The sequence below is a fragment of the Maniola jurtina genome, chromosome 12, assembly GCF_905333055.1.
Source record: "Maniola jurtina chromosome 12, ilManJurt1.1, whole genome shotgun sequence".
Taxonomy (NCBI): domain Eukaryota; kingdom Metazoa; phylum Arthropoda; class Insecta; order Lepidoptera; family Nymphalidae; genus Maniola; species Maniola jurtina.
Window position 1 is genome coordinate 8297892 of NC_060040.1, and position 16671 is coordinate 8314562.

The 16671-nt window shown below is 37.7% G+C and overlaps 3 protein-coding genes across 12 annotated transcripts in view; 1 reads left to right on the forward strand and 2 right to left on the reverse strand.

Moving 5' to 3' along the window:
- LOC123870507 (death-associated inhibitor of apoptosis 1-like) lies at nucleotides 1-15742 on the reverse strand. 9 transcript variants are annotated; one of them, XM_045913835.1, is made up of 3 exons: nucleotides 15424-15742; nucleotides 12467-12541; nucleotides 1-2345 (listed from the first exon to the last, which is right to left on the reverse strand). In XM_045913835.1, the coding sequence occupies exons 1-3, from the start codon at nucleotides 15515-15517 to the stop codon at nucleotides 1279-1281; spliced, it is 1236 nt and encodes a 411-aa protein (XP_045769791.1). In that variant the 5' UTR covers nucleotides 15518-15742; the 3' UTR covers nucleotides 1-1278. The 9 variants fall into 9 exon arrangements, with proteins under 9 accessions (XP_045769791.1, XP_045769796.1, XP_045769795.1 ...); XM_045913840.1 differs by lacking the exon at nucleotides 15424-15742 and adding an exon at nucleotides 14039-14185; XM_045913839.1 differs by lacking the exon at nucleotides 15424-15742 and adding an exon at nucleotides 14007-14027.
- LOC123870509 (uncharacterized oxidoreductase YtbE-like) overlaps nucleotides 11324-16671 on the forward strand; it is a 43602-nt gene continuing 38254 nt past the window's right edge. Inside the window, exon 1 of the mRNA XM_045913846.1 lies at nucleotides 11324-11453. The gene's annotated coding sequence lies outside the window, so the exon portion shown is untranslated. The remainder of the gene's footprint in view (nucleotides 11454-16671) is intronic.
- LOC123870506 overlaps nucleotides 14552-16671 on the reverse strand; it is a 22676-nt gene continuing 20556 nt past the window's right edge. For both annotated transcript variants that reach the window (XM_045913834.1, XM_045913833.1), the window contains 2 exons: nucleotides 15620-15626; nucleotides 14552-14564 (listed from right to left, as the gene is read on the reverse strand). The gene's annotated coding sequence lies outside the window, so the exon portion shown is untranslated. The remainder of the gene's footprint in view (nucleotides 14565-15619; nucleotides 15627-16671) is intronic.

Here is a 16671-nt window from a genome sequence, read left to right on the forward strand (position 1 = left end):
ATTTAACATTTTTATCTTTATTAATAACATCAACAGGAAGAAATAATAATTAACTATGACAAAAACATTATTGAATGTGACTCTTATAAATTCTCTGAATAATCAATTTCAGTGATATATTTAAATGTTAAGGCTAAAAATTAAAAATCAGTTCTGTGATACTATCAATTACGTGAATATTACATGATATGAATTGTTATTAATTAAGTAATTAAATATGTGCTTTGTAATGTCCAATTATTATTTCGCATGTCTAAATAGTTTTGTGATATAAGAATTATATTAATGAAATTTAAATGCAGATCTTCTGTAAATCCACTAATAAACTCCCGATATTCGTATCGGAATTTTTATTACTAGATTCACTTTTATAGATCCTATAAAAAATATTTTTGGCTAATAATTTCTGAGCATGTTTTACCATATTATTTTTCTCCACTTATCGTTATGTCTACCTAATACTTTACTTTTCCCGTTATTGTCAAAATAAACTATTTACAGGAACAATTGTTAACATCAAGTCATTTATTAAGTTTAATACTGCACTAACATAAATTTCATACGTACCTACTTGTGCAGACCCTATTTTGCAAATTATAAACAAATTACTTAAACAATTCAATTACTGTTTTGCATTAATGGAAAATTAAATGTTCATTATACTTTTGTAATGCAATCAACAAAGTCACTCATTTAGTGCACTAAATTGAAATTATTAGTTTGTTAGGAATTATGCAGTGTACTATCGTTAGACCCAGGCTCCACCTCAGCAGAACAGAGAAGAGATCGGTCAACCAATCAGATTTTTAGAAGATGATGTGATTATTTTTTCTTATGAATCTGATAGGTTGACTGAACACTTCTCCTCACCTGTCCGCTTAGATGGAGACTGGGCCTTATAGCTCTGCTGTGTCGACTACTATGAAGCTTACTAGATTATGTTAATAAATGCATGACGACTTTGCAATTGCATTAGAAAGTTTAAGACTTTCATTTTTGTCGGTGGGACAAAATGATAAGCTAATATTTACAATAGATTTATTTACAATTAATGACATTTTACTTTTAAACAATAAATAATTTATAATCATTTCAACATCTACAATTAACTCCTGTGTGTTCTTTCTGTTACCCGAACTACTACAGTTGCCCCACCGCTTTTTTTAAATATATAATTACACGAAATGTTAAATCACAGTTGCGGTAGTCGGCGTGGTTTCAGCACGCGCAGGGCCGCCCGGGGAAGTGACTAGCAACAAGTCTTGTGAGGGAGCCATCTCACGAGAAATAGAGACGCACTGCATTCGTGAACGTCCTTCGGCACATTGGGCATTTGTCCGTCGACAGCGCGCACTTCGCACACGCGACCACGTGGCCGCACGGCACAAAGCACACGTTCCGCTCCTCGTTGTAGCAGATCCTGCACAGCTTCGTGTCTTCCACCGGACTCGCCTCCTTCTCGCTCGGCTTCTCCACGGACGTCGAGGGCGGAGCTTTCGGCTCTTTGTCCTCCGCAGGGGCGGGGATGACGCTGGCCTCCGAGATCACTTTCTGAATGTACTCCTTGCCCTTAACCAGCTGTACATACGCGCAGCGGTGGAACCAACGCGCATGTTGCTCCCATGGGACATCGTCATTTTCCCAGTCTTTAAGCCCACCATCGCAGTAAAAACATTTAGTTTTGTCACCTTGGCCGGTATAGAAGAAGCCCGCTTCGGCGAGTTCCTCTGGTTTCTGGCGCATACTCCGCGGCCAATCGGAAAAACTTCGGAGGCGGGCAGCTTCGGAAGCGTAGCGAGGGTGAACGGGCCCCGGCATACGAATGGGGTTGGGTGTAACGGCCGCTCGGACTCCACACTCGTCGCGGCCGGCGGTGGTGGGCGAGGACTCCATGGGCACGTTGCCGGAGCTGGCCTGGCGTCTCAGGAACGTACACTGCGGAGCCCAGCGCTGATGGTCTTTAGCGGGATCGTCGCCTTCCACCCATTTCATAATTTCGACTTTACAGAATGCGCATCTTACTTCGTCTCCGCGGCCCAGATAATAGAATCCATTTCTCGCGAGAAGCTGAGGCGATAGAAATGTAACGGGCCATTTGTCGAAAGTCTTGAGCCGTTCCTCTTCGCGGCGCATGTCAGGCGCGTCCGGGTAGATCACGAAAGGATCACGGTTGTCAATTTTATCAGCGGAGGAGGAGGGCGAGACTGCGGTGGGCGAGGTTGATGGGCTCCCGGGGTTGGAGTCGCAGCCCGGCGCCACCAGCATCAGCTGACCGAGGGGCGGGCGCGTCTTGAGCAAGTGAGCCAGCATCTCGGCGGCTATCGGCGACGCGTTATTCGCAGGCACTGCAACCAAGAAAAACAATCTTTATAGACACTGTGATTTAAAACCAAAGCACAAACAATAAGATTAAAATTCTTTTATATTTATTAACTAAGTGGACTCGAAAAAAACTACTCTGCTTGATTCGTATTTTTGCTTGTGTAACTTGTAACAAGGTACACAGGCAAAACAAGGTCCTTATTAGACTTTTAAACGCTTATTAATGTGTTACTCAAGTAAATAGTATGTTTTATACTGTTATGCAATATCATTTTTCTGAGAAAGCATAGAAACGATATGATAGGTATTCTTGGACAATGAAGTACTGATAAGACTATAAGTCAGCACATTCTTCGAAACCATATTTACTTCTGGCAATGTCCATGAAGTAGGTACGTGAAACATAGAAGATAGATAGAAGCAGGCGATACTTTGCGAAAGTCCTTGATATACCTACCTACTTACAATTCATAAATCCGTTTGGCAGGTTATAGCGAATTAATTGTGATTCCTTGTTTACGTCAAATATTACAGGTGAAGGATTCACAAAAGGCAATTTCACAAAATGGTCAATGCCACGGTGTGGCAACCAAGAACAATTAATGATAAGACAAGTGTAAATTAAAAATTTGTAACACCTCCGACAAGTGAAGGTTACGGTAACTAGAAAAGAGCTGATAACTTTGAAACGGCTAAACCGATTTTCTTGGATTATAGCTAAGAATACTTTCGATCAAGCCACCTTTCAAACAAAAAAAAACAAATTAAAATCGGTTCATTAGTGAGAGCTACGATGCCACAGACAGATACACCTACAATACAAACGATACAAACGTCAAACTTATAACACCCCTCTTTTTGGGTCGGGGGTTAAAAATAGAGTTGAATGGAGGAGAAAAACGAAAAATTTGGAACATGACTTTTTTAAACTTTTGGATACACTCTATACTCCTCACTCACATAGGTTGACTGTTGGTTGACATAATTAGGATAAGTGAATATTAGGGTAAATATCGTGACTTCACCACAGTGGGAATTGAGCACACAAATATGATGAACTTCATCAAGCAGTTGATGAAAAAAAGGCTTTGTGACAAAATTAATGGATTATTCTTCTACTACCCATTATAGAGTATATCCATTATCCACACAAGAGTAAGGCCACCGGTTACATCGGGCCTTAGCGAAAATTGAAATCCGCCGACTTACAATAAAAATAGTAAACCAGTGCTTGATTGCAATCACTATGCAGATAAGATAGAGCGCGCTTGCCTAGAAGATGCCTTTTCAATCTTGATTTGAAGATCTATTAAAGGAGGGGAAAACAGAAGCCGGAAAGGCATTCCATATCACGTCATTCCCCAATAGTCTGATTGATCAAAACACACGTCTTCAGTGGAGACGCACCCTAAGCATCATGTCTCATCCATCCAGTATTCCAGACAAATCTGTGTTCATCCTATATTAACTAGAGACATCGTGTAAGTGAGAAAGGTGTAAACTATAAGGCAAAGCAGCAAACAAGTGTTCAAACAGTTCACATAACAACAAGTTCGCGGCCATTGCGGTCCGGCTGCGTCATCGACATTCCATTCCCGCAGCCTCCCGTCCCTCCTCGCCCTCCCGCCCTCCCGCCCTCGTACGTGCACTCAGTGCGCATGCACCCGACGACCGTAATCAATTTTTCTTCTCTAAGTTTCAGGCCTATTGATGTTTTTCAAAACTCCTATTTTCGAAATTGTTACACTTCCTCTGAATACCTACCTACTAAAAAAGCATCGTAAAAGTTTTCTTTGACGTGTTTTAGTCTTAAAGCCCAATAAACTTAAAAATAGTTATTTTACGTGATAGTTTAATTGATTTTTATTAGTCGGCCATTACTCCTGACTTCTAAAATTTTTATGGTAGAATAAACTGATTGAAAATCTTAATGGAAACAAAAGGTAAAATCTCAAAAGTGTTTGGGTTAGAAATAATGCTCTTGATAATAATTTATTCATAGGGTGTTGAGACTAATATTATCGTATAGACTTGCAAGCCTACTACTTATGTAGGTAGGACTTAATTACTTTTGGGTTCACTTAACTAAAATAGATAGGAAATTTATCAAAACGATGAGAAAAACAACTTAATTAGGGTAGTTAATAAATAATAATGGCTTAAACGTTTATTTATGTTTTGTCAGTCCTAGGTTAGTCATGGATATTATTCTTAAGAGTTATTTCACATACCAATTCCGGTTTACAAGAGGGCATAAATTCCAATTGAAAACAATAACACAAACATAGCACCAGGCCCAGGGTAATGGCCGCGAAATACCGATCGATATTTACCATTTCTAAGCTTGCGATCGACTAGTATCGGCATTTTGAGGGTTCAATTTTTCACTTCAGTTTTCAGGTAACACAAGAAACGCACATTTCAAGTTCGGTTATCACGAGTAGTATGGAATTGTATTTGATTTTTTCAGAATTTACTGACGATTTTCGACGAACCACTAGCATCGTCAGCTTCCCCATTTGTTGTGTCGCAGAGGGTTGGGGCGACATTGACGGAGCAGTTTGCGCATGCGTGCTTGCTTTTAGGAGGGTTCAGTTTGGCTTACGTGGGGAGCTTTGCACAGCTGTGTGGTAGTCTATAGGCTGGGGTCCCCCATGCTGTTACATTTTTGGGGGCATTGTTATGGTAATTAATAGCTAAATAAACATTGCACAAAGATTTCTCCGTATCAAAGTCTCTGACTTCCCCAAAGACTTATCACACTGTTCACAACAGAATCAGATTTCCTGACAACTCCCTTGAAAATTCAAGAAGAATTCAATAATAGAAGCCAATGATTAAAAATCTAAAAAAAACCGGTCGCATGAACCAATTTATTCCCACACAACATGAACTAAACAATTTTTTTAAAATAAACGGATGGTGTTAACTATCACGTGTGGTTAACAGATGTGAAATAAGTATGACCACCGCGATTCAAGCGGCTCTGGTACTATCGGTCCACTGGTGCATACTTAGATCGACTACATGTGACGGTAAACAAGGCGAGGAATGCGAGGGACGACGCGGGAGAGATGTAGCTCGCAGTTCTCAATCAGGCGAGCGTCTGGGGCGAGGTTGCCGCTCCGTTCACCGGCGACCGGATTTCATTCATATTTGAGACGCGACGTTGCCGTCTTCAGCGGAAACCGCGACCACACAGCGTAAAAAAGGGCCTTTGGAATGTGGCGGTACTGCTGGGCGGGTCTAAGCTGTACCAAATAAAAAGTGACGCTGTGGAATGCGGACGGTACTTAGTTGTCTGTAGAGGTACAAATACATTGTTAGCTGTCAAAATTTAATGCATTTAATTTAGATGTTCCCATTCTAATGCGGCTAGGATCAAAGTTGTTAAGAAAATTTTTGTTGGAAATGTGAACTGAAATCTAGGCTGCGAATTTACTTCTTCTTTACTAGCCCTTATTAATCTATTGTTGGACTTAGGCGAACTTACTCTAGTAACTCTAGCACTACTCTACTACTAGCTCTAGTACTCTGGTAGTAGTAGTTAGTAGTAGTAGGGGCAGATATAGCTATGTGAGTGACGTCTGAACGCTCTGCGTTAAAAATTCTCATCTCGAGGTTGTCCACGCGGACCCTGTCGGCTGTCGGGTCCCGGGGTGACTGGTCAGGGCTAAAAATTCTGACAACCTATTAGGTAGGTACCTACCTACCTACTATCACGCATTCAGAACTACCTTTTCATTTAGATCAAAGTAGACCTCATATTCTTGGAATGTATGTTCTGGTCCCTTCCATCTAATTTCCAAAACAAAAAAGTTAACTCACAAATAATGAATGCATTCCTCATTTAGAAATGATTAGTGTTATTGTATGTTCGCTTAATTAACTAACTAATAACTACCATTAAGATCCACAAACGCTGATAAACAATCTCCAACGTGTTTTGATAATCAATGTGGCATGAGCGAAAAAATTGAGCAGGCACGAGTTAAGAAGTGAAGCGAAATAACCAGATCAGATCAAAAGCTTTTAAATAATGACAATATTTCAATGCTGTGACATGTGTTTCATTCGGGATAAAAAGAGCGGACAAGGAAAATAAAACAAAAGGGCCTCGCATCCAAGGTCCATAGCACGTTAAGAGCAAATGAAATTCAGCATTGTGTCTTAAGAGAGCGGCGAGAGGCGGCGCCGAGCCGTGGGGAAGGGGACGCGGCCGTGTTCTCATGCCTATGGGTGGTCGGCGGTCGGCTTTCGAATTCCAATGCCTCGCCTGTAGCACCTACGCAGCACTATGTATACTGTATACCTACACTGTACACCGGTTTATAACTCTATACCTATGTACAAGCCACGTTATCTCCTGAATTAACTCTTTTTCTTGGAATCGCACAAGCTTCCCATAATATTCGCTTAAATCTTGGACACGGAACATTTTGTAAGCACTCCTGAATTAGCTTTTTCTTGGAAACTCGTGCATCTAGCCCATATTCGCCAGTAGCCTAAAGTAATCCCTTTTAAATGAGGAGTAAATAGTAGGTAAGCTTATTGTATGTAGCTCGTGAGTCAACTTCTTTCTTGCTAACGCGGAAATCTGTGTACGCATACTCATTTCATTATCGCAGTCCGCCCGTTACTAGGAGTTTATAACTATGTATAGGCATAGGCAGCTAGACACAAAAAATTCTAATAAGATCTAAGTCGCTCTGAATTTCTAAGAAGCTTCGCACGTTTGGCTATTCTCTACCTTCATGTAAAACTTTATGGATACAAAAATTATATTCTCAGATGTCTCTGAGAATATAATTTTTGTATCCATAAAGTTTTACATGAAGGTAGAGAATAGCAAAACGTCACACGTCGTGACAGTCAACACTAGGTCTGTAGACCACTCCCCTTTAATTGACATAGCTGCCTACCTATTTCCTAAGAAACCTTTGTACCTACCTAATGTGTTGAACAGAAACAGTCCTTCTTATGAGTGAGTCAATTCGCCTACGAAGTTACGAGCCTACATAAACAATTAAACACTGCTTGTCATCATAAAAGATAGAAAAACAAACCCAAAGGATATAGCCCGGAAGCGATATCAGAGGAAATGAACATCCGCCAGATGGGGAGATTATTTACAAAGCGTCCTGTTGAATATAAAACTGAATGAATGAAAGCGACCAACAGCATCAGCTATTTTCGAATATGAATGAACCGTGATGAAGAGCTATAGTGCAATGAAACGGTCGACTATTAAAATATCGATGAATTATTCGGATATGTACCGAATAGGAAGACATCGTTAATGTAAGGCCACTAGCCGCGAGCGCCGACAAGACGCTTCGTATAATGATACTCCTAACTCCCACGATCATAGTTGCGGGGCTGCATTCCATTCTCTAAGTGTTTCTAACCTATAGTTTCCCGCGGCCGCAGAGTTGTTAAGGCGCGGTATACACCTAAGCGGAGAGGAGAGATGTGTTCAGTCGACCAGATTCATAATTAATAGATGAAGCGAAAAAATTATCATATCGTCGTCGTCATCTTTAAAAATCTGATTGATCCACTTGTACAAATCTCTCCTCTGCGCTTAATGGACACCGGGCCTTAGGTTATACAACAGTGTAAAAACCTATTATAGTAAGAGTTCATGATTACATAAAGTATTGAATGATAATAATAATAATAATCGATCTATTTTGATCCATTTTGTAACCGGGCGTAAGAGTAAGTAGTATAATAATAATCGATCCAGCTAGAAAAGTCTAATTTCGAGAAAAAGATTAGGTGATGAATTCAACTAACACGGCTGAGCAGCATTCGGATAGCTTCAAGATGTCTTCTTGTCCGAAATTCCTAAGTTCTTGACAGTCTTCGAAAAGTGAATACTTAGTTTTTGTATAGTTATTGTGATCCAATAAGAATTGAGGATATGTGCAATGTACAAAGAAGAATCAGAGTAACTGACATAGCTCAACGGGTTGCGAAGCTGAAGGTAGCAATGGGTGGGGTTGTAGTTCAAGGAACCAGTAGACTTTGGGTGCTAGAATGGCGACCTCGCACCAAAAAGGGTAACGTTGACATACCTCTTATATCGCCCAGCAAACAATTTGGACCTGAAAAGGTGTAGTGGGAGAATCACACCAAATGGTAGGTGATGATGCAGCCTTAAGCGAAGCGTGCCTACCTAAAAGGTGCATATTCACTCTTCTTTTGAAATTGGCTGGGAAAAGGGAAGCCAGACGAGAAAATGGAAGCCAGATGGGCAAGTGTTATTCATTCACTCTTCTTTTGAAGGTCCCTACATTGAAATTGGCGGGAAAAAGCGAAGCCAAACGGGCATGGGCTCACTAATATATGTGTCAACTGTCAATTATAGGTAGGTACAACCTATTTAGTTTGCTTAAATTATAAATATAGAGTCCCAAAACCTTCAACAGATACATAATAAAACTGAAATCTACATAACTAAATACTATCATGTTATATTAACAAAAACATTGTCATGTAATTATTAGGACATGTGTAAGTAATGTTTACTAAAAAAAATATCTTTGTGATTAAAACTTCAGGGAAGTTGTGACTGTAAACAACCTAAAAACAGATGGCGCTAGCAGGGCTACTACAGCAATATATTAAGAACTATGTACTTAGTTAAGTACATATTATGTGTAAGTTGTTAGTTATTATAATTTTAGCATACCTAATTAAGTACCTATATTAATCATAATATTCATTATTTTCTTTTATTAGGTACTCAATTTTTTCAATATTATTAAGTATGTTTGTAATACTTTCAATCCAAGGAGTGAGCCAAAATATTGGTTAGCCAATTAAACTCACACATTCAGAACTTGTGAGGTCATGGCACTAAATTGGGGCTCAGTTGGGTAGACAAGGTCAAATTGTACTATGACTAGTTAGTTGTACATTGTAACTCTAACAAAATGATTAAGTAATAACTTAAGTAGGTACCTAGACTTAATTAATTATTATTATACCTTTATGTACATCAAACCTATGCTAAAGTTTTTAGATCTAAAACTGTGCCTACACTATGTATTGCTAGAAAGATTTCACAAACAAAGGAGATAAGTAAATAAGTATTTTAATTTACTAGTTACAGGCTCATGTTTTACTATGGAAAGATAGTGACCACCCTGGCTTCGCATGGGTAGCTTATGAAAATTTTCAAAGTAGGGATCTCTAATTTTTGAGAATAAATTATATATTATGTCTCAGGACTTATGTAGCTTTCTACTGTTAAAAGAATTTTCAACATTGGTTTAGTACATAATGAGTACATAATAATCATGATCAATAATCATAATCATAATCATTTTTTCATATTCATTTCATTTTTCATTTTTCATAAGTAGGTAGTTCCAGAGATTACTTCCTACAAACAAACTTACTTTACCTCTTTAAAATTAGTAGAAATAACAATTTTTATTTTTCTCACACCTTTTGACTTGTTCAAGTCTAGTGTGCTTCAAAAAATGGCAGCTAAACTACAAAAAAATCATAGAAATAGTTAATCTGGTACTAATTACCTACTAGCTAACTTTTGACACCTTTATATTTTTTACAGTGTATATGACAGTTTTCTGTCATATATATCATAAAAGTTTTGATATTATCATTATGATGGTGATTTTGATCATTTCTAAGAATCAACATACTTCACATTATAATGATGATAGCTTAACTTATCTATAATGACTGATATGTACATGCGAGTACAATATACAATTAGGAGTGTAAAGGCACTTACTAGATTAGATAGGAAATATTGCAAAAACAATATTATTACTTTTTGTATGGGTTTACATTTTAATTAAAACTAAGATGTGCCAGAAAAAATAACTTTTAAATAATTTTATAAATTTAATTACTTAATACAAAGTTTACTATTTAAAACAGCTCGCATTCCTATTTAAATAGATATTTTTTATTTAAAATATAAGTTGTTATTGTAGCTGAGTGTACAAGTTTCAATACTTCATCAACAGATGGCGCTACATAACACATTTTGTGATATATTATAGTATACATACTTATATCAGCTCTAAATAAAGAAATACTTTGTGTAAAATATTAAGTACTGGGCGTGGATTCAAAGCTTTATTTTAAGCACTGAATTTCCTAAAAGTAAAGAAGTTTTTCAAAATTCTTGTCAATTCTAGTACCTAGGTTATGATTTTTTCCTTATTTAAAATTTATTTAAGTAGGTACCAAGTTAAAATAGGATGGAATTGAAATAAAAACAAAATGCAATTCTTGAAATGTGACAGCAGTTGATATTCTACTTTCAGACCTCAAACAGCTGTTTGCAATCTTGTCTTGGTTTAAGTATTATTAAATTAAGAACAAGCTGTTTGATTAGCTTCTTGCTATGTCAATGAAATCAGCATTTTTTTTTTTTCAAGTTTTCAATAACCTTCCATTATATTATTTAGTAATAAAGGAGGTGCCTATGGATAACTGTCGATGTCGTTGAAAAAAGACCATGATTTGGAAGAATAACCTAAAATGTAATAAGTACTAAATAAAGCGTATTAATTGTAAAACTCATTCCGTAACTTTAAATACGTGAACGGTTATCAACAGGAAAGTCAATGTAATGACGTTGTCCTCGTTTCGAATCACACAAATTACCCAAATAGGTAGGTTAGGTTAATGTAAAAATAAAAATCACCTCTTATTGAATCCATTTGGAACCGGGGCAAATCCACTTAAAACACCTAGGCACATCAACTCCCAACTATCAACAGTTATTGTTCTCACTCTCACTTTAATTAGGAAAAACCGATAATAAAACTAACAACACAACTCTTCTTCCATGAGCGCGAAATCGCAACTGTCGGTGGAATCGATGGAAAACGGAATTGTACGGGTGGCGCTCCGAGCAAGCCGTACGTGTGCCACGTTCAGAAATGGTCTGTGGCGCGCACCGCGATGCTACGTTCGAAATTCAAATCGCTCCGAATGACTTGCCAAGACTACTGACTCGCCCGGTGCCCCGCGCCCGCCGCCGTCCACCACTCCACTCCGCGTCTACCAGACCAGTGCCAACTATTCTATCAGCTGTTTATGTTATTTAATAAACGTCAACAAAGAGCTACATTTTATTAATTGTAAGTACAATTTTACTAAACTAAACACCTATTTTATGTTATGTAGCCCAACAAAACCAACAATTTGATGGTTTCTTTATACCTACTGTATTTAATCTTTTTTTTTAATTGTCCCTACTCTGTATATGTAGGCACCTATTATGTTACATAGTTTTGTATTGTTACCTTTTTCTAATAGGTCCTTATTATTATTATACTCTTTGTTTCATGTGGATATAACAAAATTGTGATAGATATTCCTATTTATGGGCATTGCTAGACAACTATTGCTGTAGCTGCTATCTATTCAAGTCAGCTCATAGGGTAGGTAGGTATTTACATGGCTACGAGAAAATGATTTATATAATAAGTACCTACGTAATAATGTACATAATGCTAGTTAGGTACCTACTACTTAAATAAGGAGACAAAGGCGAAACTTATATTTCTAACTGTCCAACTTCTCTAATAAGTAAGAATAAAAATTATTAGATTGGATCTCAAACAATTGGGCTTACCACCCGCCTCGCTTAGCTAAGCCTGGCAGTTGGTGGGCTTCCCCTCTAGCTACGTTTTACGAATTTTCGAAGAACAGTCATCTTCGATCTTAGAATAAGAACCCAGTCTTCGATATATCACACAAATCGCTAACAATCTATGTAATTAGACATAAAATATGCATACATAGTTCAAAGTAACCAAAAAAATTGTTGTCAATATATCCACCATATTGAATTTGACATTCTAGGCTTGACACTCGGAGCTTGGACCGCTAAGATAAACCCAACAATACACTACAAGTACACTACATTCTTAATTAGTTAGTAATTTGGCAACTATGAACTTATCTACCAATGAACCGACAAACACAAAACTGCTAAATATTATACTTATAGCTGTATCATGGACTTTAATACTCAACTGTAATAATATAATATCTTTCTGTAGGTAGTGTGATAAAAATAATAAGCAAACTTTTTGAAACCTAGGTAGCAGTTTTATGATACTGAAGTACAAAATATAAAGTTGTCTACCTTTATTTATCCGGGATGGTCCAGGCCCAGCTGCTTCATTATCCTGTTCCTCGGAAGACGTTTCATTTTGCATTCCTGGAATGGAAAAGCAAATATATTTTAATAGGTAGGCATGGGTACCTACTAGTTACCTATGTACCTAAAATCATGGGTCATTATTATGATAAAATACAAAAACTTTTATTTAATGAATGAGAAGGTACCTTACAGTTACAATCAAAACATACTAAAAATAAAAAATAAATAAGGAATTAGTTATCAATTTATAATTTATATGATTTTGAAAAAGTATAGTTACTAGATTTTAGTTGGTGATTGTGATGATTGGATAGGTAGGTATTGTACATGCCATTTGGATACCATAAATTATTGTGACATTAGGTACCTGCAGTTGACAGGTGACGTTTTCGTTTTTCAAGTTGAGTAACGTTCAAGAACTTAAATTCTACGACTAAACGAATCATAGATAATATTATTATGTCGATTAAAAATAATCAATATTTTGTATTAGTTAATCAGTTATTTACCTCAGAAATTAAATACCACAAAATACTGCCGCTAGCGGCTAGCAGCTACACGGTTGTCGTTGTAAGAATGAATGGATAAACTGAGTTTGATTGGTGATAAACCTACCTACCTAACTTACGTAATAGGTGACGTTTAGATAAATAGGTACAACACTGCGTCCTGCATGAGGCAGTGTTTGTTGTTTACATTTTACAAACGAACTCAATAATTTCCCTTGTTGATCACAATATCGTCATGCTTTGCTAAACAGAATATTATGCAATCTTCTGCAGCAGTTACCTACTGAGTACCTACAGTATACACAGAGTAGCTAGCCGCGATGCTCGAATACTTACCTACCTACCTATACTTACTTCTAGAATCTAGTAGGTAGTTTAGGACGGAGAATCTAGTATCTGAGAAATTCAAGTCACGTGAGAGTATTTGTACTAACCACTTTTTATTATTATTTCGTAAACGGTATAGTTTTTTCGAAAAATGTTAAAAACTTCTTTTAAAATAGATACGTACCTACCTTCTCGACGAGGTCCGACTCGAGGGGGATCTACTTAGACTAAAAAAAAATTCTCTTCACTGCACGCACTCGAAAAGCGCGCCTTTGCTACAAAAGTCAGCACCGACATTGACGCGATAGACGATAGATGTTTCTAAATTCCAATGACTTGACATAGTGAAACGGGATATTGGAACATTTGAATGAATCCCAGAAATCCGAGTCGTTTGGTACTTTTTGTCAATGATAAAGGAAAAGGACCTTCTGCTTTTGACTTTGAGAACCCTCGGCCCCGGCCACAAAGTTGGTTTGGGTCTCTTGTTATTTTTATAAGTAGCTACAGTCCGTACAAAATGAGAACTCACTCGCCATTTTAACTCATGCGTCAACTGTCATGTCAGAAGTACGGTTCACCTTCAAAATAAGGACAAAAATCGTACTTTTGACATGACAGTTCACACATAAAATTAAAATGGCGAGTGAGATCTCATTTTGTATGCATTTTACCCAGGTACTTACCTAGTAGTAGGTACCTAGTAGGTATACCCTACCTACTTCCAAGTGCCACAACGTGCCAATTGCCACCGTGGATTTTTTATGAGTGCCAAGGAGTGCCACTAATTATGTTCTTTTGTAGGGTTCCGTATCTCAAAAGGAAAAACGGAATCCTTATAGGATCACTTTGTTGTCCGTCTGTCCGTCCGTCCGTCCTATATGATAATGATGTACCTATATGATATCCTAATGATTGTTAAATTATCGAACTCAGATTTAAGTATCGAATGCTTAAATCGAATGTTATCAAGGCACAATATTAATGTATCTTATAGATAAGTGATGTTATTGTATTTTAATAACCACGGCTTTGCGTAATAGAGGGAAAAAACCCAGAGCAGATGCTAATATGCCGTCTGTTAAATTGATAGAGGTTTTAAAAAAAATGCGGTGAAATTTGGCAGGTGCGTGAGCAGCTTGCTTGAGCGCGGGCGTTACGCAGCTGCTGCTCCACGTGCTCCACAGCTGTCGTCTCATCCTCAAACTCAAAGCCTTATTATTATAGATAACTCAACTTTAGATCTATACAAACGCACAAAGAACCCAAAAATTAGGAATGGGAAGTTGTCATAAAACTACATAACGGGAAGTTCGCCTTCATGTATAATAGTGGGTACCTACCTACCCTACCTAGGTACTTAGAAATAATTTTCTTGACACACGTAGCTATGTTTCAGTCCTATAAGGCTGACTCCCCAATCACCCAATCGAAAAGTATTGCGCTATCCCGAGCTGTTTTAGGCTACACGCCTTTATCGCAGCCACCCCTTATTCCCTAGGCCCTAGCCTAGGACTGGTCGAACTTAAATCGGTTTAGACCAGCCACGCTTCCTCGTTGTTTAGGCAAAGAGTTCCAGCCAAGAGCAATGAGTACCTTTTTTTTTGCTAGGTTACTGAGTTCCCTTCGCGGAGTATAGCCAATGTCGTAGGCCCACTGATGTAGGAACTATTGTTGTTCTGTGTATACCTAATAATATAATTAATTATAGATCATGAATGCTGATCGATCCGTATCACCCATAAAATAAAAAATCGCCGCCATTTATAGTCTGTGTACATATCCTTGTAACCTTGTGGAACCTTGTAACCTTGATTTGAATGCCTACCTAAATTTACAAAAGCAGGTTAATAAAAATGTTATTTTTAATTATTTAATACTAGCTGATGCCCGCGACTTCGTCTGCGTTAGGTTTTTCAAAATCCCGTGGGAACTCTTTGATTTCCCGGGATAAAAAGTGGCCTATGTGCTAATCCAGTATATTGTATAAGTATATCCATTTCACAGTCAAATCCGTTCAGCCGTTTTTGCGTGATTGAGTAACAAACATCCAAACATCCACACTTTCACATTTATAATATTAGTAGGATTTATTATTATTACCTTGTGAATCCTGGGAGCACTGCGCACGCGAAGTAGAAGCCACGGAGTCACCATTGCAATTCAACAGTGATAGAAGCACTTTACATAAATCCATTGTTTATTAAAAGTACGTCCAGTTATTCTTGTAGGCGGCATATGCCTGATTTTAGGAGCCTCGAGCGTGTGTTCTGCCCGGCATTTCCTGGTTCACTACAACTGTGCTACTTTTACGGGGATAAGGGCGGGCGGTCGCGGCACAGGAAAATCGATTTATCTACGTTTACGTTACGCAAAATGATGCAATGGAGTTTCCATCTGAATGTTCGTAAACATATGGATGAAAATATTGAGGTTTTGCGTTTATAGAGGATTGAATGAATGAATAATGTATGACTACGTAATAAGTGTAGGATTTAATTATGTATTTACACCTACGTTTCCTCTGTCGCGTCATGGTTAGTGGCTCTTGGTACCTAGATAGTTATTAAGTATAACTAAGAAGGTAGGTATATAAATTTATGCTTCGTATATTATAATTATATTATGTTTAGCATTGAGTTTTCGTCCCATTGTCATACTTCTTTGCAAATATTAGTCTAGTGGTTCGGTGCTTTCTGGTCAGTATTTTGGGAGCATATCATTTCAATTAACTGCGACGGTGAAATAGGACATAATATCTGACATAATATACTAATTTTACCAGTTTACCTACCTAAGATTGTTTTGCATTAGAGGCCTAGTAGGTACTCCTATTCCCTAGCCAAAAGAAAACATTAAAATACCCTGTACCTACCTAGTCCTTAACGCTGCGTAGTTTCAATGAATGGAACAGGTTAATAGGTACTAACCCGGTTGCGTTTGTGGTCATTCGTGACTGAACAATAAAAAGAGTACGAAGCATGGAGCTCCATATTAGCTTACCTACCACCGATGAGGGCGATACACAACCTTAGGTGTTTTGGTATAAAACCACAAGGATTTATTTGAAACTAAATGATGGGACTTCGTCCGAACGAACTTTTTAAAATCCCGTGAGAACTCTTTGATTTTTTAACGTTTTAACTATCATGAGTGATCTCCATTATAAGTATAGATTGTTACACGTACTTATTAGTCGATGTAAGCCCGACTAGTTTCAAACCGATCCTTTGATTTTTCGTGATGAAAAACAGAGAGAAAGATTAACAGACACACCTTCGCATTTATAATATTATTATATATGGAAGTATGTATTTCTTTCGGAGGATCTACGTCATTTGAAAAATAGTG